This window comes from Triturus cristatus, chromosome 1_1, assembly GCF_964204655.1.
Source record: "Triturus cristatus chromosome 1_1, aTriCri1.1, whole genome shotgun sequence".
NCBI classification, from domain to species: Eukaryota; Metazoa; Chordata; class Amphibia; order Caudata; family Salamandridae; genus Triturus; species Triturus cristatus.
Window position 1 is genome coordinate 58,869,672 of NC_140579.1, and position 26,988 is coordinate 58,896,659.

At 44.0% G+C, this 26,988-nt stretch overlaps 1 protein-coding gene across 2 annotated transcripts in view; it reads left to right on the forward strand.

Moving 5' to 3' along the window:
- Nucleotides 1-26,988, forward strand: part of LOC146869392 (uncharacterized) — a 110,616-nt gene that overhangs the window by 36,010 nt on the left and 47,618 nt on the right. For both annotated transcript variants that reach the window (XM_085599710.1, XM_085599713.1), the window contains one exon: nt 18,570-18,683. In XM_085599710.1, coding sequence (XP_085455836.1) covers nt 18,571-18,683 — 113 coding nt within the window. In that variant the 5' untranslated portion in view covers nt 18,570. The remainder of the gene's footprint in view (nt 1-18,569; nt 18,684-26,988) is intronic.

A 26,988-nucleotide genomic window follows, 5' to 3' on the forward strand; every position in this document is an offset into this window, starting at 1 on the left:
CTCCTTTGATAGATTTGCTAGTATTTCCCAGCCATGGGGCCCTCCTCACCATAAGAACCTCGCTATAAATACCCTGGGGAAGGGGTCTATTAAGAGAGAGCCAGTGGATGACCTTATTTTTTAGAGCATCAACTGGTTCTTTAGCAAGAGGTCCTAGTTCGGGGATGCCGGTTAAAATGACAGTGTAGGGGGCAGCCTCCGGCGGCAGATGGATTGGCCTGTGTCTAATGTCAGTATCTTGCGTCCCTGCTATAGATTCCAATGCCAACCCATGAGAACTGGAATCGGTAGTACAAGGTACGGTCGAGGGTTCGATTATGTGAGGGATAGGTGCAATGAGGTTGCGTGGCTGGGAAAGCTTAGATGGAGGACAGCCTTCTTTTACTGGAAGTGTTTGGGTGGTGTTTACCTGATGGCTATCTGGTCTAGGTACTTCTAGGAGTGATTGGATTCCCCTCTGGAGGTTCACTAAAGATGTTTCTATTAGAACCAAACGGTCTAGTAGTGGAATAAGTGATTTCTTCAGGAGTGAACTTAGATCCAAGGAAGAGAAGCCAGCCACAGATGGTGTTGGGTTATGATTCTGAAGTGTATAGGCAGGTATATCTAGTGGAACTGACCCTGTTTCAGTTGGTCTTAATTGATTAGGTACACTCCTTAAGTTAGGCTTGGCAATTTTGGGCTTTTGCCCTCTGATAGTTTGCGCCTTTCTTTTCCTCTTCGGGATTGCACCTTCCCGCTCCCCTTGGCTAGGTTGTTTAGTTGGAGAATTGCTACAAGGGGTATTAGCCTGATCAGGGATTAGAAGGTTTGTATTATGTTGAGCGGGGTGCGATCTAGGTGGAGGAAGGGAAGAAATACTTAGCTCAGTTGGGGCTGAAATGTCGTAATCAGTAACAGAAGAAATCAGCAAATCTGGTTCAGAGATACCGGATTCAAGGGCTGCATTGGGTGACGTGAGGTCATGGGCGTGAGCTGGAGAAATAGCCTGTGCAAGAGGTCCCAAGGAGGATCTCCTTACCCAATCAATCTCCTGAGAAATGCGCCTTTCTAAGATAGAAATTTTGTTGATCAGCAAAGAGCCAGCCTTAGCGAAATACCTATCCAAAGTGCCGGAGGCAGCTCGAGCAGCGAGCGCAGATTTACTTCTGGTTTCTCTAGCAGACATGATAGGGATCAAGCGGGGAACCTCAAAAAGCCCTTGGCTTACCACAATGAATGAAAGTAATGGGGCCTGGGCCTGGCTCGCCCGTACTCGAACGGCCTCAAACGGCCCGCTCTTTGCCCGGTCTTCTCCCCGGGCTGAGTCCCGCGCGCGTCACGCTTGCGCGCGGAGTCAGGGCTGTACTAAAACAGGCGAAGGGGCGGAAAGGGAGGAGTCGGGAAGAGGAGACAGCTGCGATCACCGCCAAGCAGCCTGGTCCTCGCAGTCCTGGTTTACGATGGTCCTGGTAAGTAGCACCCCCCAAGCAGCACAGCGTCCTCGCACAGAGCCCACAATGGTCCGGCAACAGTGGCAAGCCTACGAGCGGCTCCCGCGAAGCGGGGGCCGCGAGGCGTCAAGTACCGTCTGAGGGAGGAGTCGGGAAGAGGAGACAGCTGCGATCACCGCCAAGCAGCCTGGTCCTCGCAGTCCCGGTTTACGATGGTCCTGGTAAGTAGCACCCCCCAAGCAGCACAGCGTCCTCGCACAGAGCCCACAATGGTCCAGCAACAGTGGCAAGCCTACGAGCGGCACCCGCGAAGCGGGGGCCGCAAGGCGTCAAGTACCGTCTGAGGGAGGAGTCGGGAAGAGGAGACAGCTGCGATCACCGCCAAGCAGCCTGGTCCTCGCAGTCCCGGTTTATGATGGTCCTGGTAAGTAGCACCCCCAAGCAGCACAGCGTCCTCGCACAGAGCCCACAATGGTCCAGCAACAGTGGCAAGCCTACGAGCGGCTCCCGCGAAGCGGGGGCCGCGAGGCGTCAAGTACCGTCTGAGGGAGGAGTCGGGAAGAGGAGACAGCTGCGATCACCGCCAAGCAGCCTGGTCCTCGCAGTCCCGGTTTACGATGGTCCTGGTAAGTAGCACCCCCCAAGCAGCACAGCGTCCTCGCACAGAGCCCACAATGGTCCAGCAACAGTGGCAAGCCTACGAGCGGCACCCCAATCCAGTTGACCACTTGATTAAATGTTGCACCTTGGCGAGAGGATGTGGTGTTACTTCCAGAGCTGCAGACTTTGCAACTGGGGAACCAGGTTGGAGTTTCTGCTTCAGCTCAACATTCTGTGATTGTGGTCAAATCACTTAATCTCCCCATGTCTACAACCAAAATGAATTTGATCTTGTGTGATGTAACCAATGCTCATGTAAAGCATTCCAATACCTGACAAGTCTGCACTATATAATACTGCAAATACACAAAAAATAAGTGTTTTGCACACTTCTGTCATTGGGCTACATGTGGGCTACATCTGGGTGATATTTGTGCTGCATTTAGGCACTTTTGTGTCTGGTGGCCATCTTGCGAGATTTATTTGTTATGAAGTTTCCTAATTTCCGCATTTACTACAGTCTCCTCAGTAGGAAATGCTTTCAGTTTTTTACTTTGATTCCATCAAGAAGGTATTCAGATATGTCACACATTTGCCATAAATTCTGAATGTTAGCACTCTAGTTGCTCATTAGATCACTGTAGTAAAACTACTGCTCACCAGGGAAGTCTGCTGCTGGTATTCAAAGTGCATGTTTCAGTCTGCATGTCAGAATTTGTTTATGAAATAGATGAGGATTTGAGAAGTCCAAATGTGCCCTAATTTTTCTTTCTGCAGAACTAATCATAATTTCTATGGCAAAATGAACCCCCTCATTTTGTTCCTTTGTAAATTAAATGTTTTAAGTGTTACCACTTTATTCCATTCAAGATGGCTTCAGGTGTGCCATACTTTTGTCATAAGTAAGACTGTTAGCGCTCTAGTTGTTCGTTAGAACACTCTGGGACATTCTGTCATTGGGCTATACCTGGGCTACATCTGGGTGATATTTGGGCTACATTTGGGCTCTTTTGTCTCTGGTGGCCATTTTGGGAGACTTATTTGTTATGATGTTTCCTAATTTCCTCATTTACTACAGTCTCCTCAGTAGGAAATACTTTCAGTTTTTTACTTTGATTCCATCAAGAAGGCATTCAGATGTGTCACAAATTTGCCATAAATTCAGAATGTTAGCACTCTAGTTGCTTATTAGATCACTGTAGTAAAGCTACTGCTCACCAGGGAAGTCTGCTGCTGGTATTGAAAGTGCATGTTTCAGTCTGCATGTCAGAATTTTTTAATGAAATAGAAGAGGATTTGAGAAGTCACTCAAAATGTGCCCTAATTTTTCTTTCTGCAGCACTAATCATACTTTCTATGGGAAAATGAACCCCCTCATTTTGTTCCTTTTTAAATTAAATGTTTTAAGAATTCCCACTTTATTCCAACCAAGATGGCTTCAGGTGTGCCATACGTTTGTCATAAGTAGGACTGTTAGCGCTCTAGTTGTTCTTTAGAACACTCTGGGAAGCTGCAGTAGAACACAAAGGAATCAACTGACAGTCTCTACCCTTGTTGGATGTACATGTTTTACTGAGAATGTCAGACTTCATTCTCACATGACTGAGAAAGATAATGTGAATTTACAGAAAATATGCTCTCAGTTAGCTTATAGATCACCTTCCAAACCTCTGTGGGAAAAGCATAAGAAAATAGTTTTCTCTCAAACATGATTCATGATATCACAGCAGAAGGCTTTTTCACATAGTAAAATCACCTTAGAACACACCACAATTCCTAAAATGAGTATGGTACCATCAACAAATGATTTATAATGTAACTAAAGTCTTAAAACCTTCTATTAACTGCAATGCTTTTTAATGAGGTGCTATCATGTATATTGGTCCCAAGATGGCTGCCAACAATTCTTGGATGAAGTGCTGACAGCCAATCAGATCTCACGATGAGATGTGTGGTCAGGCTCCGCCCAGATATATATGTGATTTTACTTTTGATTTTCTCAGGAACTACTAAACGGACATGCCTGACCTGAGGACTACCTCTTTGCCAAATTTCAAGTAATTCTGTTCAGCCGTTCGGGCAGTACCTTCGACTAAAGGTCCTATGGGAAAATGCATGGAGAAAACGCGTTTTGGCACTACCCTTTTTTCTCAGCCCCCGCTTGCCGAATCACCCCGAGACTTTTAGGGTAGGAGCTGAGCGGAGCGCCCCATTAGTTTTGAAAATTTCACGAAGATAAGTCAACCGGTGCCAAAGTTATTCAAAATAGAATTTTCAGATTTCCTATGGGAACTCGTTCCTGCTAATAACTTTGGCGCCATTTGACAAATCTTCACAAAATTTTCAAAACGAATCGTTCACTCAGGTCAGCTCCTGTCTTGAAAGTTTTGGGGTGATTTGTCAAGGGGGGGCCGAGAAAAAAGGAGGTCCCAAAACATGTTTTCTCCATGTTAATTTCCATAGGAAACTTTAGGCACACCTACAACCTGTACTGCTGAACGGAATTACACCAAATTTGGCAGATAGCACACTTTTTTTAAATGCTGTATTTCCATTCAGTAGTTTTTGAGATATTTAAAGAATTACAGATATCGATATTTGAGAATTGTGAGATCTGATTGGCTGAGCCTCTGAGCACAAGCTTGCCTTTGATTGGCTGCCAACACTTCAAACCAGGAAGTGTTGGCAGCCATCTTGTGCTTCAGACCGAGGGAGAAGGAAAAAGGTGAGAGATAGATTAAAAACAAGAAAAGGGGGCAGGCTAAAAACACCCTGACCCCCCAGGCTTGTTCAGGGGGACCCACAGGGACCCCCAGGCCCCAAAAAAGCAATGAATATTTTTACATTTTCGTCCGGGTCGCGCTGGGTGTACGAACGTAGTGCGGTCTCCCGTGCTTCGTTTTTTAAAGCCCCCAGATGGGCCAGGTCCCGGGCCAGGTCCCGGGTGCAATCCTGCATTCTGTAGCGGGGTCCCCCCCGGAAGGGGCCACTTCCCCAGGGCTTTATATTTTATGTGTGGGGGCACGTGGCCCCCTGCAGCCTCGGGGACTGCCACCTCCCCGGGACATCATTTGAATAGGGTGGGGGGCCTCGCGGGCCCCCCAAGCCCCGGTGACTGCCACCCCGCCGGGGCTAAAATAAATCATAAATAAAGTGTGTGGGGAGCTCGAGCCCCCCATACTGTCCCAGGGACCACCACCTCCTTGGGGCACTGTTTATTCTAATGCGGGGATCTGTTATGTACCCCTGGGCCTGGGGGACCACACACGGGGCTTTAAACACTTGGTAGGGGGGCCACGCGGCCCCCCTCCTGGAGCCCTTGATGGCCCTGGGGACCGCCACCCCCTAGCGCCGGCTCCTGCAATGTCCCAGGGTGCCTACCCCGTGGACATTGCCGTTTGCTATGGCAGGCCAGGAGCATTGCTCCCGCCCTGCCATAGCAAACACTGCTATGCTTCATTGAAGCGAGAGCACGAAAACCTGTCTCGCTTCAATGAAGCAAGGCAGGATTGCTTTTGATCAAGGGGAGCTGCCTGTCAGTAGCTCCCTTTGCTCAAAAGCAATTCTGGCTCCTGCAGGAGGCAGGGAGCCGGCGGTACCGTGGGGGCATTGGGGCTCCCCCAACGGTCTCCAACAGTGAGACCAGGCCCCGGGGGATGGGGTCCTTGGGGCCAGAAGTGGCTTTGGAGGGAACCCACGTGACCCCATCCCCAATAATTAAAGAATACATTTTTTTTTAAACGGAAAGGCTGGCCTTGGGGGATGGGGTCCCTGGGGCTGTAATTGGCCTTAGGAGGGGGGCCACACGACCTCTCTCTAAATATAAATTAAAAAAAAAATTCTGGTCATGCCCCGGGAGATGGGGTCCCCGGGGCCTAAATTGGCCTCAGGAGGGGTACCGCGGGGCCTCTTGGCGCACTGCTGGTGGGGCGATGATCAGGACACAAATAGACTTCATCCTCTGAGCAGCAATGCGCCAGGAGCCGCGTTTGCAGAGTGGTGTAAAAAGGGGCGTGGACTCGGACCATCTCTCTGCAATCCAGCTCTGTGGCACTTACTGGAGGTACCTGGTGGGCTAGTTTGGCCCCAGGGACCCTCAGTATTCAAGGGGAGTTAATTCCCCAACTTACAACGTGCCAGGGGGCGTGTTTGCAGAGTGGTGGAGAAAGAGGGCGTGGCCTGGTATGAGAAGTTAGCAATCCTGCTGTGTGGGACTTACTGGAGGTAATAGGAGGGGTCGTTGGCCCCCAAGGTTGATGTTGGGGCTAACTACCCCTCCTGTTACCTCTAGTAAATCCCACAAAGAGGGATTGCTAAGAGGAGTTGGGAGGCTACGCTCACCTTTCTCCACCACTCTGCAAACTCGACTGCTATGTTATAGTTGCAAATTAGCATTGAAAAAACCTTAGAAATTCACAGAAAAAAACAAAGGTTTTAGGGACGTTATAGTTAGTTGGACATTTCACTCGTATAAAACCAGAGAAAGTTGAACTAACTATAACTCGCGCCCCCACAATGCACTGCTGATGACGTCACATATTACATCACTCATGACATGCTCAGTGACATCACTGATGACATCATCCATGTGATCATCTGATGCACATCCTCACACCCTAATAAAACCTTTCATACACCCACTCTAAAATACAGACTACCAATATGAAACCATACACACACCAATAGTAGTTAGTACATACCCGCTCAATGATTTATACGTCTACACACACATCCACCCACTAACCCATACAACCACTCATACGTGCAGTCATTCATCAATACAGCCACTAATATATCCACTCATACACCCATATAGACACTCGCACACTGCCACTCACCCAAAGAGTTACTCAAAAACCTAGTTAGTCACCCAAAGAATTAATTACACTGCCATTTACTCCCCTATACAGTTATACACACACCACGTCACTTATTTATACAGACACGTACTGTCTTCAACAATTACTGACATAGCACACACTTATCCATGCAGCCACTGTCACAATCACTCACTGTCACATACACTCACTTATATACTCAAACACTCATAAATACTGCCTTTCACATATGTAGTTACTTACACATATACCACTAACACATCCATTCACTCACCAACACAGCCATACGCACACTCACTCACGCACACTCACTCACTCATACACTCCCTAAAACTCGCACTTATAAACGCATACACCCAGTGAATCACCCACTCACATATCCATGCAGGGAGTCACACAGCCCCCAAACACACAGACACTCAGGCACCCATACAGACAACCAATCATTCTTGAATATACCTTAGCATATATAGATATAACGTTCTTGAAATTTTTAGAAACACTCAGTCACTGGATGAGGTCATCAGTGATGTTATCAGTGATGTCATTTGAGATTTCATCAGTGATGTCACTGAGCATGTCATGAGTGATGTAATATGTGAGTAAAATGTCCAACTAACTATAAAGTCCCTGAAACCTATGTTTTCTCCAGTGAATATATATATAAGTTTATATATATTATCTACTGGCGGTCGCCAGTAGATAGTTATAGTTAGGACCTATTTTCCATAGGAAATCCGCAACATTCTATAGGGAATAACTTTGGCGCCGGTTGACGAATCTTCGCGAAATTTTCCAAACTTTTGGCCAGCTCCGGTTCGCTCCTATCCTGAAAGTTTCGTGGTGATTCGTCAAGCGGGGGACGAGAAAAAAGGGGGTCCCAAAACACGTTTTCCCCATGCATTTTCCCATAGGACCTGTTGATGCAGCTACAGCCCGAACTGCTGAATGGAATTACACCAAATGTGGCAAAGAGGTAGTCCTCCGCTCAGACTCGTGCCTTTTGCTTAAATGGTGTAAATCCGTTCAGTAGTTCCTGAGATATTCAAAAGTAAAAAGATAGATATATCTAGGGCCGCGGATCCACCCGAGCATGAGCTTTATGCTAATTGGCTGCCAACACTTCTGAATCAGGAAGTGTTGGCAGCCATCTTGTGCCTCGGTAGAACCAAGGCACAAGAAAGCACAAAAAAAACAGCAAAAAACACAAAAGGGGGCAGGGTAGAAACACCCTGACCCCCTGGGCCTGCTCAGGGGGTCCCACAAGGACCCCTAAGGCCAAAAAAAAAAGAAAAAGATTTTTTTTAAACCGCGGAATGCGCTTAGGATCCCGCGCTTCATTTACAATTAGCCCCTGGGGTGGCCAAGTCCCGGGGCCTGAGGTGACATGTCTGCAAACACGCCCTGTGGTGCGTTTTAAGTTGGGGAATTAATTCCTCTTCAATCCTGAGGTCCCCTGAGGGCCAACTAGCCCACCAGGTACCTCCAGTAAGCGCCACGGAGCTGCGTTGCAGAGTGTTGTAAAAAGGGGCGTGGTGTCTGAACACCTCTCTGCAATGCCGCTCCCTGGCGCGTACTGGAGGTACCTGGTGGGATAGTTGGCCCCGAGGGGACCTCAGGATTGAAGAGGAATTAATTCCCCAACTTAAAACGCGCCACAGGGCGTGTTTGCAGACATTTCACCTCAGGCCCCGCCCCCTTCCTTCACCATTGTGCAAACGCGCCCTGTGGCGCGTTTTAAGTTGAGGAATTAATTCCCCTTAAATCTTGAGGGTCCCTGAGGGCCAACTAGCCCACAAGGTACCTTCAGTATGCACCAGGGAGCTGAGTTGCAGAGAGGTGTTCAAAGGCCACGCCCCTTTTTACACCTCTCTGCAACGCAGATCTGTGGCGCTTACTGGAGTTACCTAGTGGGCTAGTTTGACCCTAGGGACCCTCAGGATTCAAGGGGACTTAATCTCCCAACTTAAAATGCGCCACGGGGCGCGTTTACACACTGGTGAAGGGAGGAGACGGGGTATGAGGTGACATGTGCAAACACACCCTGTGGTGCGTTTTAAGTTGGGGAAAACATTCCTCTTTAATCCTGAGGGACCCTGGGGGCCAAGTAGCCCACCAGGTGCTTCCAGGAAGTGCCACTGCGCTGCGTTGCAGAGATGGTGGTACAGGCCGTGCACCTTTTTACATCTCTCTGCTACGCAGCTCTGTGGCGCTTACTGGATGTACCTAGTGGGCTAGTTGGACGCTACAGACCCTCAAGATTGAAGGGGAAATATTTCCCCAACTGAAAATGCGCCACAGGGCGTGTTTGCACAGTGGTGAAGGAAGGGGATGGTGTAGGAAAGTGGCTCTAAATTTACTGGACCGAAGTAAAATCAGCCGAACTACGAATTCCGATATACTCACCTGTAATCAGGAGAGACTTCATATCTTTAATGCCAGTACTGATCCTGAAAAGTAATTCTAACCATACTTACCAGTAAGTTCCATAGGCTAACATTGACTGGTTTCACTTGGAAATTCTTCTAAGTGTGGAGTTTTGTAACGTACAAATATTCCTCTAAAATCAGCCGAACTGCGAAATCTGATTTACTCACCTGTTATCAGGAGAGAACCCAGTGCTGCATCTTTTAGCCCAGCACTGACCCTGAAAAGTAATTCTAAATGCACTTACCAGTAACTTGTATTTCCTTCCATAGGAGTCCATTGTGTGGTTTTCAGCAGAAAAGTTTCTAAGTGTCGATTTTTGGAACGTACAAAAATACCTCTATAATCAGCCGAACTACGAATTCCGATTTACTCACCTGTTATCAGGAGAGACCTCAGTGCTGAATCTTTAAGGCCAGTACTGATCCTGACAAGTAATTCTAACCATACTTACCAGTAACTTGAATTTCCTTCCATAGGCTAACATTGACTGGTTTAACTTGGAAATTTTTCTACGTGTGCAGTTTTGGAACTTTAAAATATTCATCTAAAATCAGCCGCACTACAAACTCTGATTTACTCACCTGTTATTAGGAGAGACCTCAGTGCTGCATCTTTCAGCCCAGTACTGATTCTGAAAAGCAATTCTAACACTTATAAATTCACCCAGGCACTCTCCTTGCAGTACTCTAATCATTCAGTCAGTATCCAAGTACTCATGCAGCGAGCCAGGCATTAGCACATGGACCGCCTCAAACCCCTATCCACTATGCATGCAGTATCCTAACTAAACAACACACTTATAGTTCTGCACTTATACATTCAACAAAAAAAACAATATTTCAGTTTCAATTTTAAAAAACATTTTTATTTCCATTTATATTAAAAACATATAATGTAATTTAAAAAATAAAATATGTAAAAATAAAGTTACAAAACTGTAAAAATCAGTATAAAAAAATACATATAACTATTATTACATTTAAAATTCATCATTTAAAAAACCTTCGAAATTCATTGCCCAAACCATAGGTTTCAGACATGTTATAGTTAGGAATTAGCATTTAAAAAACCTTAGAAATTCACTGAAAAAACCATAGGTTTCAGGGCTGTTATAGTTAGCTGAATATTTCACTCGTACAAAACCATTGAAATTCCTCCGTTATAGTTAGTTGTATTCACTATAACCCGCGCGCCCGCAATCCACTGCTGATGACGTCACATATTACATCATTCATGACATGGTCAGTGACATCACTGATGACATCTCAAATGACATCACTGATGACATCACTGATGACATCATCCACGTGAAAATCAGATACACCTCATCATACACTAGTATAACCTTTCATCACTCACTGTAAAATACAGAGTACCATATTTGAATCCATTGACACACCAATACAAGTTTCTAAAAACCTACTCAGTGATTCCTAGATCTACACACACATCTAAGCACTTACCTATAGATTCACTCATACATGCTGTCAATGATCAATGGAACACTATCAAATATACTTATACACCTATATCGACATTACACACCAGCACACATCATATTCACTTATGCAGTCATCCTACTCATTTATGCAAACAACAAATCCTACTTACATTTACTCAGCTACACACATATACAAACACCACTTCATTTATTCACATAGATAGCAACTCATACTTAGTGTGTTATAAAATCACTATTACAAGTATACAGTTATCCATATAGTCACTCATAAAATCACTGAGTCTTATGTATACTTATTTATATACAACAACCGTCACATACACTGCCTTTTATTTTTCTAGTTTGTTGGATATGTACCTTTAAGAGATATATTTGCTCACCAGCACACCCATAAAGATATTCACTCACCCAAACAACTGTTATAACATGTAGTCTTAACCTCAAATACCTACTGAATCAACTATTCACACATCTTTCGGCAGTCACACACACCCCACCGAACCACACACACATTTACTCTCCCATACAAATACTCAGTTAACTAATCAACAACTAATATAGACTTTCACATAACTAGTAACCAACTGGTACAGCAGTATACAGAACAACTGACAAAGTGATACAAATATTCACACAGTTTGTAACTATCCAATATATTTAGTGAGACACTATAAAATAGTCAGGTAAACAGTCAATCACACTGCTTCTAAATCCTCCATCCAGATATTTATATTTATATATCCACTCATTCTTCAATGCAGATTGCTATATATTTCATACATATTTAAGTAACAAACCAAACCACATTCACTGGATGATGTAATCAGTGATGTCATCAGTGATGTCATTTGAGATGTCATCAGTGATGTCATCAGTGATGTCACTGACCATGTCATGAATGATGTAATATGTGACATCATCAGCAGTGGATTGCGGGCGCGCGAGTTATAGTGAGTACAACTAACAATAACGGAGGAATTGCAATGGCTGTGTACGAGTGAAATGTTCAGCTAACTATAACAGCCCTGAAACCTGTGGTTTTTTCAGTGAATATATATATATATATATATAACTCAATGTGCTCCAGCTTTTCAGAACACCAAAGCACAAGCCCGTGTGAATGTTGCAGGGGATTTATTTCGCTGCAGACAGCGTGCCCAATGCGTTTTGGGGAACATTTTCCCTTGGTCATGGGACAGAAAGTTTACGTAGCAGCTTAGTTTGTGATTTACATAACAGTGCATTCAACTAACATGAACAAAGGACTACAATATAGATATTAGAAGGGAAACAACATGGGTGCCATATTAGAGTAAATACACATTATACACTGGCTCATGAGCATAGTTAACTACTCCATAACGTATGCAGAATTAGAACATCCTATGTAACATCTACAAGATGGCTGCCATGATTTTTTAAGGGGTCAGTTATCATTATGCACTGCTTTGTTGCAGACAATGGTTCGGAATTGTCTATATGTTATTTACTTTGATTTGTGAAAAGTGTCTCATACCTAATTTCCTAACAAAGGTCTCTATACATTTGTTATGTCATGCATACAAGTTCATTATTGAGTAAATGCAGTTGTACAAAGCATGTTCTAATGTTGCATGCGTTATGCAGCTGTTTTATTTTGTTCATGTTATTGGCGCTAGGCAGCAAATTGTGCACCAGCGCAGGAGGAAAAGACAGGAATGCACCGTATTTCATAAATGCAGTGTATTCCTGCCCTTTCACATTTGCGTAGGATAGCGCGGCAAGATGTGTGGCGTTGCCCTACACCAGTTCCCATAAATGAGGCCCATAATGAATCACAAAATATAACCTCAGCCCAATAGCAAGTTAAAATAAACTTACGGCCTAAACCTCTACAAACTAACAATAACTAAATAATTAACATGAAACTGATACTTTTTTTTCCTTCAAACCGAAAAGAAATCACCTGCTCCAAATTAAAACTATCCCAACTGAAAAACTGCAAAACAGTGTGAAGCATCTAAAAAGTACAAAAAGTAGAACTGGTTACATCATTTTATAAGTAAATAACAAACCTGTAAACTTTAATTTTCTTTCTTTATTTGTACTATTTCAGCACTTTCAGATACAATGACAGAGCGAGCCCAATACATAACATTCCAGGAATTAAAACAATTACTAAGGGCCTCACTTTGATGGTGGTTGGACCGCACACCGACAGGCTGTCAGTGGCGGTCCGACCACCAACTGCCCTTAATTCCAACCCCCAGATTACAATCCTAGCAGTCGGACCCTCAGTGATCCCGACAGGGCAGCTATAGGAATCGTATTCCCAAATGGCAACGGCACATGGTGCATGGAGGTGCAGGACATGCTCCATACCACATAAGCTTGTTCTGAGTCCAAGGAAAAGGTCCTGTGGTATGGAGCACTTTCCAACCGCCAGCATGTCGGTTGGTCAGACTTCCGCATGCTTGTCGAGCAGTCTCCTGACCACGGCAACTGTGGACAGCGGTCACACTGACCGCCATCAAAATGAGGGCCTTAGTCACATGCAACCATGAAAATGAAATGACAGAAAATGTGAATTGGAAAGGTTCCAAATATCATTCTAATGTGTGCTACGGGAGGGCCATTACAAAAGATGATGTTGTTATTCATGGAAGAGAACATGACCACCCACCCCATGTGACAAAAATAAAAGTAAGGGATGAATTGAAGGATATAAGAGAAGCAACTACTAGCTCCCAGGAACCAACATCCTAAAATGTGTACTCCCTAAAGTCCCCAAACAAAGCACAGGCCAACCACCATCTATACCCACTTTAAAACACTGAATTGCACAAACTAAAAAAGCAACCAGCGATACTCCTCCTGCCCCTAGAAGATATCAAGCCCTAAAAATACTTGATAATTTAACAATTAAACAAAATGAGGAACCTTTCTTTTTACATAACAACCTAAACAAATTGTAATATTCTCTACAGCAGATAACTGTCAAACCTAGATGATGGATGTCCCAAACCATTCGCTCAGATATACACCATACATGGTGAATATCAAAACGCAAGTATCCCTTTTTAAATATGCCATACTACTAGAACTATTTTCACTAGAATCTAAAACGTTATGCAGGGTGATCCAGACTAAACATCTTATACACACAATCATTACTTCACATTCATCTATAAAATAAATGGAATTTTACATTAAAAAGACACTAAACAAAGTTAAAAACCTATATATTCATATTTAAACATTAACATATACAATATTTTATCACTATTAATAATTAATATAATTTTTAATATTTACTATTATTCCTAAACTTCGAAATATGAAATAAAAATTAAATCCTAATCCAAAATTAATAATAATAAATTAATGCAAATATAAAACCAATTTTTACCATTAAAATTAAAAAGAATATTTCTGCAATGACATTATAATATTCTGTCTGACAGAACTTACAAATATTTTAATTATGAATTTTCTTTTCACAAACTGTAACATTTATATTTTTTATTTTATAAAAAGTAAACTTAATACACTTTACTAAATGTTATTATAATATATATTTTATATTTTATTTTGTGCATTTAAATATTTATTTAGATATTTATAATTAAAATATAACTTTTTAGATGTATCATAATGAATATATTTTATTGAATCATAAATTATTAATGTAAAAAAGAAATTAAAAAATATTGCATTAATTTGCATTTCAAAATTAAATATACAATAAAATATACACTTTTCAAAAATCTCCTCAACCTTATCCCCTACAAACCCAATATCCCACTGCCAAAAATAAAATGATGAAACCATTATTTGTATGCATTAATACAAGAAAAAACACAAATTGAAACAATTTCATGATTAATAAATTAAATTACTAAAAACACAAATAAATAAATGTATAAACATATCAATTAAACACAGTACAATACATTTCTTACAAAATATCACTTACTAGCAATATTACATGCACCAATATTTTCTAAACCGATATTTTTTATGATATTAAAAACAACACTTGAAAGGATATTTTTACCTTTGATATTCCTGTTGACGATATTTTTGACATCCTTATATTCTTGACACAATATTTTTGTATCAAGATATTTTTATTCCATGTTTTGTCTAAACACCGCCCTTGCTGCAGGGTGTCTCAGTCCGGACGTAAAGACTAAGGGCAGATGGGATGAGGGCATCACCTGTTTGGTCCTGTTCAGGCTCGTTAAGGCTGATGACCAGAGATGGTGCAGTTTTACAATCCACAAGCGCATTCCAAGACACAGCCATACACAAAATCATGCATACTAACACTAAACAAACACACACCAGTTTCAACCAACACAGAATATCACTCAAGCTTTCACTCACTCATTAAACTTAATCCAACTCATTGCAACATACACTTGTACCCCTACAGCCACACACTCCTACATAAACCACAACACTGTACTACAGCAAAAGAAAAAATACATTTAGCTTATTTACCCATGAAACAAAACACACACAAGTAATTTCACAAAATCCAACCTTCACTAATAAACACTTTCACCACCCTCTGGCTTCTCCTAGCATTCCCCATGCAACCCGTCCAAACCCTTTCTTCTAACATCTATAATACCACATTAACACATAGCCTTCATTTTTTTGCAAACACAACCAATGAAAACACTCTTTCAAAATCTCATCCACCATTAAGGCACACGTATGCCCCTTCCCAGCCTACAACAATCTCTCAAAAGATTATTTTTCAAACCTGCACACTACAGAGAAACTTGGCTGTCAAACACTATGCCACCTTCACTCTGTCAACCGACTCGACTCACCACTCCCTCACCCACAAATCCTACACCTCAATCACTACCAACACACCACAGAATACTGCCCCACTAAAACAAAACCGCACACATCCAAAATTCACCTAAACAATATCTGACACTTTCTAAACCCTACCACCATCACAACACACCTACCGTAAGAAATGGGGTTACTGGTTAAGGGAGGCATGACCCTACTCAAGCAGCAACCACAATCCTTGCCAGGGTGAAGTGACAAGGAAACCCTAAATTAACCTGCGCTTAACCCTCTGGTAGCTTGGCACAAAGCAGCCAGAGGTAATGTAAGGGCAATGTGCAAAGTATTTATGAAGCACTTCAAACAACAATAAAGTGAAAACACCACAGAAGACAAATCGAACACCAATTTAGAGTAAACTTTAATAAATAAATCAAGACCAAAACAACAAAATTCCAATTAGTAATGTTAATGTTAAAAATGACTTGTAGAGCGCACGTACACTGGGTGGTTTCATGAAGCAATTAGTTGAAGCGGCAATATGACATTTTCAAGATTTTAGTGAAAATAGCACAAAAAAGCACAAAGCTCCAAGAGTGGACATCTGGTTGCTTTAAACTGGGACTAAGTCACAAGTTCAGGCCTACTGCCATGGAGCGGTGGTGGGCTACAAGGACCTTCTTAGGCCTAATGAACAGTATCTTTAATCCTGACTGCATTGCAGAGTCCCGCTTCAATCATGGCCCACGCAGCAGCACAGACTCAGAGTCCTTCTGTGGAGATGTGTCATACAGCTATGAGTCCTGGAGGCTGCTGTAGGCGATGCAAAGTTTCTTGAGCAGACATGTAGTGCGCAGTGGCAGTTCCTGAAGGTTGGTAGAGGCGATGCAATGTCCTTGCATATAGATGTGGCATGCAGCATTGCTAGGTCCTTGCGTGGAGTAATACCAAGTAACTGATGCGATGCATCGGTTCTGCTCAGGGTTGCGCCGCAGAGCAGAGGAGATGCATCAGTTCTCCTGATCCACAGATGGGCTGGAGAAAAGTACCTCATGCCCACTTCCAAGGATCCAGGACTGGGGTGGCACCACTTGGACAGACAGGACTTATAGATGGCAAAGGGCAGATGACTGTGTAAGCTTATGGGAAGCCTGTTGTGTCCCTGAGCCTTCTGATCAGGAGACCAGCCAACTAGTCCTTGGAGTCACATTGGAGTTCTGGGTTCAAAGATGCAGGTCCAGTCATACTTACCCAGGCAGCGAGCAGAGGGGCAGAACAGCAGGGCACCAGTCCAGCTGAGTTGCAGTCCATTCAGCATCACAGCAATGTTTCTCCCTGGCAGAGTCCAGGGATCCAGAAGTGTACTGAAGTGGTGGTGTCCGAGGTCCAATATTTATACCTGCTGACCTACTTTGAAGTGGGAGAATTTGTTAGAAGATTATGCTGGTGCCCTTGAGTGTTGCCCAGGGGGATGGCCATGTGCAGGCCTCTGGTTGGTGGCAGCTGGGTGTGGGCAGCACCCACAAAGTTGAGATGAGCCTTCACAGACCGTCGGGCAGAGGCAGAGGGCAGAGGCCTTATCCTCTGCTGGCTACTACGACTGGGGCGGCGGCTGCTAATGTCGGAAGCAGCTGGGGCATCACTCAATTTGGAGCAAAGAAGGGTGTTATTAAGGGACTCCCTCGTCATGAATGTAATTTGTGCAGGCCACAGCTGATGTGCGTAATGTACAGTTACAAAGATCTGTACCCCGCTCCTAGCTGGTAGGTTTGGGCCGATCCACGAGCGGTCTTGCATCCCTTTATTTATGCACCTGGCCATGCTCAGCCATCGGGGTTGCGTGCATGCTGTGCATGGGTTGGCAGTCACCCAGTATGGACCCAGTGGCTCACTTCATCTCAGAGCATGTGCAATGAGTGTTATGGTAATAAACACAATATATGCCTCAAACGTTATTGTGAAAACTCTGCATTTAGAATTTGTCATAAAATATTCTTATGTCAACCTGCCCATTTGCTTTGCTTGCTGAGCCATGCAGTACCTTCCTGCATACTTGCTGCAGAAGGGATGGTCTTCAGTGTATCACAATAAGCGTCCTTTGAGATGTCTCTCAGGATCTTAGCTGCCTTTCAACCCCTACTAAATGGGGGAAGCTTTTATACCCTAAGCATTCTAATTTCTCTACTGGGCTGTTGGCATCATCCTCCACAGAACCCCAAGTTAGGCAAAACAGCAAAGCTTGCTTACAACCATGCTTTATCTGAGACATTAGATGTATTCATGTATGTAACAATTAGACTAGAGTACAGAAGCCCGAGACCTCACAAGGGCACATGAGATGAAACGTTTCACCTCAAAGCTGCAGTCGAAGGCATAGACATATATTAAAAAAATAAAAATATCACTAAGCAAATTTCTAATCAAGTCCAAGTTTAGCAACAGTTGATCTCCTCAGAGTATACAACCACTTGCTCCATGACTGAAACCAAACTTGTGTAAAGCTCTTGTTAAATAAATATGCATGCATACAATTCATGTTCATAAATGTCATGGCCTGTCATATATATGAACATCAGTATTTATAAACAAATCTCTCAGGAACACGGAGAAACATAACACAGAAAGACATAACTTTTCCCACGTCGCTGAACCCAGGATCCTGGTGTCTTTCTGGGAAAGAGCTGTGTCCCTGCATCTAGGGTCTTCTGTCTGTAAGTGGCCCTTAAGCACACTCATTGTACTGGTAATCCGCTTTCCATCAGTCTCCACGTGACAGGTTTCAGTGTTATTTTCCATTTGCCATGGACTGGTCGCTGAAAAGATATGTGGGCAGTAGTGAAAAGCGGTGCTTCTCTCCTTGTCGTGCTTTTCTTGTTGCTGTTGGTCTCTAAGGGGGGTGTTGGTCTTGTCAGGATGAAGGGTCGACGGGCTGGAGTGAGGGTGGAGATGTGCAAACTTCGTGTCTCCCCAGGAATCCTCACTGGTGGGTGGACTAACCTCTGCGGTCTCTTACAGGATGGACAGCAGAGAGTCTGCCGAAGCACTCATTCTCAGGCATGCTGCTGACAGTGGGAGATGTGTGCTCATCGAAGTTACTAACAACTCAGAATTATCATTAGAAAGCAAACGGTAAGTCCTATCTTTAAACCATTTGATGATGAAAAGATGCACACAGCATTAATAAAACCTATTCAGAAGCAACAGCGGCTGTACTAAACTCCTAAAATATCTTCCTCTGTGAAATGTACCTCCTCAGATATGGTGTCTCTGTGGACAGTAGCTATCCCAGGACATCTCTCTAGATGCAGCATTTATCCAAGAGGCTTGCAGTGGGTGTCTCGTTAACCAAGTGGTATCTCTCAGCAGAACATATCTAATCCAGGGTATTCTGTAGACTCAGCATGTATCCATAAGACATGCACTGTCTGTTAAAGATCCAAGAGGTATCTCTCAGCAGAAAATATCTAAGCCAGGGTATTCTGTAGACTCAGCATGTGTCTATGAGACATGCACTGTCTGTTAAAGATCCAAGAGGTATCTCTCAGCAGAAAATATCTAAGCCAGGGTATTCTGTAGACTCAGCATGTGTCCATGAGACATGCACTGTCTGTTAAAGATCCAAGAGGTATCTCTCAGCAGAAAATATCTAAGCCAGGGTATTCTGTAGACTCAGCATGTGTCCATGAGACATGCACTGTCTGTTAAAGATCCAAGAGGTATCTCTCAGCAGAAAATATCTAAGCCAGGGTATTCTGTAGACTCAGCATGTGTCCATGAGACATGCACTGTCTGTTAAAGATCCAAGAGGTATCTCTCAGCAGAAAATATCTAAGCCAGGGTATTCTGTAGACTCAGCATGTGTCTATGAGACATGCACTGTCTGTTAAAGATCCAAGAGGTATCTCTCAGCAGAAAATATCTAAGCCAGGGTATTCTGTAGACTCAGCATGTGTCCATGAGACATGCACTGTCTGTTAAAGATCCAAGAGGTATCTCTCAGCAGAAAATATCTAAGCCAGGGTATTCTGTAGACTCAGCATGTGTCCATGAGACATGCACTGTCTGTTAAAGATTCAAGAGGTATCTCTCAGCAGAAAATATCTAAGCCAGGGTATTCTGTAGACTCAGCATGTGTCCATGAGACATGCACTGTCTGTTAAAGATTCAAGAGGTATCTCTCAGCAGAAAATATCTAAGCCAGGGTATTCTGTAGACTCAGCATGTATCCATGAGACATGCACTGTCTGTTAAAGATCCAAGAGGTATCTCTCAGCAGAAAATATCTAAGCCAGGGTATTCTGTAGACTCAGCATGTGTCCATGAGACATGCACTGTCTGTTAAAGATCCAAGAGGTATCTCTCAGCAGAAAATATCTAAGCCAGGGTATTCTGTTGACTCAGCATGTATCCATGAGACATGCACTGTCTGTTAAAGATCCAAGAGGTATCTCTCAGCAGAAAATATCTAAGCCAGGGTATTCTGTAGACTCAGCATGTATCCATGAGACATGCACTGTCTGTTAAAGATCCAAGAGGTATCTCTCAGCAGATAACAACTAAGCCAGGATATATCTCCATAGGCAGGATATATCTATGAGTGGAAACATCCTTTACCCCGCATGCGTTACTCCGCCTGCCATTACCCTGCAGTTTTTACACCGCAAATGCGTTGTTATTGTTTGCGTTGTAAAGCCCTGCGTTGTAAATGATTCTGCAGTGTAAAAACTGTGGGGTAATGGCATGCGGAGTAACGCATGTGGTGCAAAGTGTCCTATTCATCAATGAGACATGCATGATCTGGCTTGGAGAACAAAGAGGAATCTCTGCAGATAACAATTAAGCCCGTCCATCGCTGTAGACTCAGCTTGTATCCATTAGACATGCAGTGCTTGTCTCAGAGCACCAAGAGGTATCTCTCAGCAGATAATATCTAAGCCTGGAATAGCCCTCTAGGGTCAGCATCTGTCCACGAGACAACATCTAAGAATACCTCTCTTCACAAGGTCTTTCTAGCCTCTACACAAATCAACTGCTGCGTAGAAAAGGACGCAAGCATTATGGGAAGGGTTGGAAAGTCACCACATCACCCACGCTGCAGCACATCTGTGCAGCCAAGAAAAACTCAAATGCATGCTTCACGAATCATTCATTTTAGTAATCAGTGAGAGACGATGGTGTTCAGTTGCCAGTGCATTATAACATGTTGATGCCAAAGCTGACACTACAGTGTGACCTATCTGTTACAGTCCTCGATCAAGAAGGAGAAGTTGTCAGTTTTATTGTCTGTTAGACCTAAAATCGTGGTCATAGTATTACCCCACACTTTATGTCTTCCTCCCTGCTTTTTGCTGAACTCTCTTTGGCTGGTTTTAGAACACTGCACAGTTTACCACTGCTAACGAGCGGCCAAGTGCTTCTGCTCTCTCCATAAAAGGTGGTAAAATTGGCTTACACCCAACTGGCATATTTAATTTACTTATACATCCTTAGATTATGATACTACTGGTATCCAGGGCCTGTAACTTAAATGCTACTAGTGCTAGTGGGCAGCAGCACTGATTGTGCCACCCACTTAGACCTGTCTTAGGCCTGCCACTGCAGCCCCTGTGTGCAGTACTGAACTGCTAGGTCAACCTGGCACAAAACGGGCCTAACCTTCCTTTTTAATACTCATAAGTCACCCTTACGGTAGTCCCTAAAGGCGCACAGGGCAGGAAGTTTTGTATTTAAAACTAGTACATGTTTATTATGTGTCACATGTCCTGGAAGAAAAAACATGCAAACTACTTTTTCACTGCTGAAAGGCCTATCTCTCCCAGGTTACTGTATGACTTGAAATAAGTGCTAATTTCAGAAATTGAAAATACAATTTTAGATCCTCTTTAATGCTAAACTCAGATTTCAAGTTAAAAAGATATTTTGCATTGCAGCTATGCCACAAATGTCTGCAACACAGATGCAAACATATAATAAATCTGGACCACAGTTTCCCACATTTCGATACATAAGCTCCCTGTCCCATCAAAAACAACCAATCAAGTTAAGACATTTTGAGATAGCTGTAACTCCCCTTGCTACACATAAAACTCTGCAGGTGAATTTTTCAACTAATTAATACCAGTGGTGGTTGGTAATTAGAGTATAAGGGGACAAAAAGGACATATTTGCACACCTGCACATTCGCACCTATGCTGTCTTATGTAAACACACACCCGATCACATCACTTACTTACATAAACACATACACGCATGCACCAAACATTAAATAAAAACATCACACTTACCTTCTGCAGCATCTCTTGAGGGAAGCCTTGGAGGTTTCAAGAGGTCCCTAGGTTAGCCAAAGAAAGTAGGCGGCAGTCTCTTACTCGTTAGAAAGAAGGATGGAGTCAGTGAGACTGCTTACACCACCCCCACTCTGGGAAGTGGTGTCACTGAGAAAAACTTGGCCCCTGGCACTGCAGGGCTTAAAATGGAAGGACCCAGGTCTAAGGCTGTCACTGACACTCCCCCTCATCATGAGGGGGAGGACCTCGAGGCACTCTGCTGAGCTGAGTCGGTCTTGTCAACCGGGCTGTGACATCCACAGCCTGCCAAAGTTCAGCTCAGATGCCAGGCGCCTGTGCAGTTAGCGCATGTACAGCGCCTGGCTGCCTGGCATGAAAATAAAGAGTGTCTGTCATGCTGATGTGCTCAGCCTGACAGATACTATTTATGATGACCAAAAGGTTGAAGGGTATATTAGACAATATGTAAAAATGACTGGACTGCCGCACCTCACCACAGTACAGAGGAAGTTACCTGAAGGCCAGGAATTAAGAGGAATTACAGGAACCATCTAGAAGATTGAATATTGGACTGCCTCTGTTGGAAGTAGCCCTCTCTGCAGTGTCATCCCCAAATCTTTTACCTTCCTCCTCCCACTTTTTAGTCAATTTGTTTTTGTTGGCTTTAGGACTCTGCACTTTACCACTGCTCACCAGTGCCAAAGTCTCTTATAGAGTGGTATGCCATATACCCAGGGCCTGTAAATAAATACCATCAGTGGCCTGCTACACCTATTTTGCCACTCACTTAAATAGCACCTTAAAAATTGTCCCAGGCCTGCAATTCAGTCTGAATACAGTGTCACAATGCCCTGTCGACTGAGCATTTCAAGCCCCATGCCAAGCCTTAAACGCCCCTTTAATTACATATATGTCATCCCTAAGGTAGTCACTAGGTAGTGACCGGGGGAAGGGTGCTGTTTAATTAATAGGTAGGCCCTCCCGTGTGATAATATTGGGGATTCCTTATTACATTTAATAAGCTGTAACTCGTAAATGAACGTAGGTAGATGTATCATGTTTGGTACCTATGAACTTGTAATGATGAAATGTATCATTACGAGTTTGAAAATGCCACTTTTTGTGCCAGGTATGCCCAGACGAAGGTCCCAGGCTCACTGTGCCACTGTATTCAAGCTATACTGACTGATGAGGGGTGAAACCCCTAAACCGGTCCTAGGATATTTGTTTCCGGTCGAGGGAGGACCTGGCTTGGCAGTTCGGGCTGGACTGTTTCCAGGAGGCACAGGGCCAAGACTGATTTGCATATGGCCAGTTCTAAACTGGGGTGGCATGTTGAGCAAAAGAATGATGGATTTAACCCCGATCTCTTGACTGGGGGTGAACGTTTTGATTTGTTTTGCATTCCGTCCATCAATTGTATCTCTTTAACTTTTTGAAAATTGGCCTTTTCCTGCCCTCAGCCTTGATGGCGGAGCAGACCCCCAGGACAAAAAAAATGTTAAAAATATAATTGTGGGTCAGGTTCTATGGTTGAAGGCTATGCGCGGAGAGTGGTTGGCTGACTGCGTGGGTTGGGTGCAGTGCTGGGCCACAGGCAAGGCCCGGGATCAACCCCATGCTGCACACAGCTAAAGGCCATACATGTAGGCAGGTTGGGTGATTGTGTGGTAAGAGGGTGCCCGCGGGGTTTGGGTGCCGGGCCGCAGGGGGTTCTAAGATCTTACTTTAAATTAAAAAAATACATAGAAATTCACTGAAAAATACCAAGGTTAAAGTGGAGTTATATGTAAAAAAATAATGTTTTAAAAAAAAAATGATATTCACCAGTTATACCTAACTCACCTGAGTATAACTTGCACCGCTATAAAGCACTGCTTATGGCCTCACACATTATATCACTGGTAACATCTGATATCTATGAGAGCCCTGAGATAGGTAACTTTCTCTCTAGCTCACATTGGTCTATTTCTCTATCTCTACCTTTATTGTAAAATTCAATATTGTTTGACATTACGGCACTTGAATTGGCAGAAAATGGGCAATAAGAACCAATAAATTTCCAAACGGAGGCTCCTAACATCTTGCCCAGGCCCCAGGTATATAATGACCAGGACCCCTAAGATCCTTAAGATGACACTGGTGCGGTCCCCTTTCTAGTGCAGCGGACCGCCCCCTGCTCCACTTTTGCTCCCCGGCTCCATTCCAGTTGTGTGGATGGTGGATATGACTCCCCGTGGACCTGCCCATATCAGCTCATTCCCTGCTGCATTGGACAATGTGGGTGAGCCTGGTGGGGCAAGTGGGGACTTCGAGGGAAGGGCACTACTATTCACCACATGAGGTTCTGTGGAGTTCTATGCCCATCCTTCCCCAGTGCCATATGGCAAGAGGCCATTTAGTTTTGAGACATAGAGTCCCACCGCCGCCGCCTGGAAAAAGGCCAATAATATCTCATCAGCGTCCATATGAGGTAAACTTCTCCCTTAGTGGGTACTAGACTAATCTCAATGCCTCTTCGTTCTTGCCTCGCTCTCTGCGAGACTTGGTGGCCATACTTTGTGTAAGATCATTCCTTGTTTTCATAAAGGTGTCTGGAATTTATGTTTGAGAGACACACCAGACATTTCATTATTTAAACCATACTGACATCATGTAAATCATGGAACCCAGTATTAAATTCTCTAATGCCGCCATGGTTTATGTGTACCTGTAAATATTTTTCACATGTAAACTGCATATTTCCTTTCAAATTTGTTGTGATGTGAACTGCTTTCCAGCAGGTGGAAACTATTCTTCGGTAAAATGCCCCGATACCCTCTGGGTAAAAGCTAGGGCTTGATTTTATGAAACCTAAAAGTAGTTTCAGTCAGACACATGTTAGGGGTTTATGGCAGATGAGAGACATCCCACCACCTCTTCAGTAGGATATTTTAGTTGGTTGGAATCGGGGTATCTGGGATGCTCAAGGAAATACATGAGAACCACATCTCTGTGGCTCTCTAGGATTGTACCGTCCACCCCCTAGTTGTTGATCGCAGGTGAGTGTTTAACCGTAAAGTGCATGTGTGCTATATTGTGGTGCAACGAGGATGTCCTCCTCTTCGCTGAAGTCTTCCTATATTTTTTCTTGTATTATTTTGGTGTACTGATTGAAGCCACCACCAGTCTTACAATGGAACCTCTGCCTGTACTCAGTGTCAGTTTCTAGTACTACCTCTTGTAGGTTTTCTACATCATAAGCAAGTGGGCGACCATGTGACACCGGCTCTCCTAGACTCACAGGTGGACCAATTGACTCCCAATCCCAGCCCAGCCACATGGCACTAGGCAACCAGGTATTTGGCAACAAGGGATTGTCATCTCACCTACACATTGGCCATCTGCCGCCTGACAGGACAAGACAAGACGTGAGGCGGCCCGAGCTGTGCTGTCAGGCTGGGGGCCTCCAAGCACTTCTAGTTCGGGCCAGAGAAGAACAGCCTGTTTTTTCCCTTATGCTTCAAAGCAATTCATGAGATACCCGCTAGGGGATAAAAGGGTGCAAACCTGAGCAAGGGGCAGTGGCAGCATCTACTCCTGTCCCTCGAAGCAGTTCCCACTGACTTTGAGGGGCCCCAGAGAGGAGCCAGGGTTCTATAATGGCCCCAGCTCCTTCTCATCCAGGCTGCCCAGCCATCTGAGGTGGGCTGCTCCTCAGTCATTCGAAACCCAGATGGGCTAGAATCAGGCATGGGAGGGCAAAGACGGTGGGGTGCTTCGGGGATCCCAGCCCGGGAGAGTCATGCTGTGGGAGCATAGGTTCCATCCCGGGATGTTTTTTTCACATTGTGCCCCTCCCAGAGAGGACGGGGTCACCAACCCAGGTCCCATGTGTGTCGGTCGAGCTTTCCTGGGTGGAGAAGGCTGCCCCACACCCAGTCCTCGGCCAAGCACCTTACGGCTGCAGACTGCACAACTGGCAGGGCCCAGAAGGCGAGGCCAGGCCCTGTGCCTTGGATTCCATCTGGGAGGAGGCCAAGGGCTCAGCTGGTACTGTCAGTTGCTCTGCCTGCTGTGCTGCTAAGGATCCTTTACAGGTTCACAAATGCTACGACTTTTACTTTCTCTAGCTAGTCAAGTTTGATCAACATCTGGGTATTTCACCACTGCCATTGCCGACCTCGAGGAAGCCTATCAGAGGACCTCACTAAACCATCCAATGAGTAAGTAGTCAGGGGCGGTCTGCACAAAGGGAAGGAACTCAATCAACCCAAGCTTAAGACCTACACATATTAGGAATGCCTCACTCATGAGAAATAATTGTAATCCCATCACAAACATGGTTCAGTGACTTACCCACAGCTGTTAGCGAAGGGTATACACACATCTGTTCTGTCGAGCCCCAGACATCTAGGCATTAAAAACCTGTTATTGCTAGATCTTGTGTAATTGAACGCCACTTCATACTCTAAGAAGTTGAATGCAGACTCCTGATGTGGAAGTCTAAAATGAATGAAAGACATCAGGCAGTGAGATTTCCAATGTATATTATTATTTAACAGCTGCTGGGGAGCCAGCTGCCATGTAGACCCTCTCAAAATACAGAAGTTAACATGGGTTTTATAGATTACAATACATATTGCATATATTGCACAAATGATACACAGCTAATGAGAGTCAGCTTCTTGGCTAAACATTAGGGGTTTTCCACTCATTATTCCAATCATTAATCAGAATTTATGATGTCAGCAAGACAAGCATAGCAACAGCTTGTCATGTGCACTTGTGCCTTGGTCAGTTCTTAAGGCCTTGCAGTTACAGCAAAAGTATAGACAGTTCAAGTTCACCTAAAGGCCAAGTGCCTGTGCACCTTCTACAGGTTTGCTCCTATTGAGTGTCACAAAATGGAACCTGAAATAAACTGGATTCAACACTAGGAGTTGCCTAAATAGATAGCATGAAGGAGTATCATTCATTCTCGGTACTAACCAGACAAATCGCTCCACCACCCACATAATTCACAGCTATCAATCTGTCAATCCTTTTCATATCCAGGCCGGGTGAGGTCTCCCATGTTCAGTAAAATTAAGCCCCAGGTTCCACTGCTGGTGCTGCCCTTCCGTCAGTTCCTTTAAGTTTAAGCTTTACTACCATATTCTTCCCAG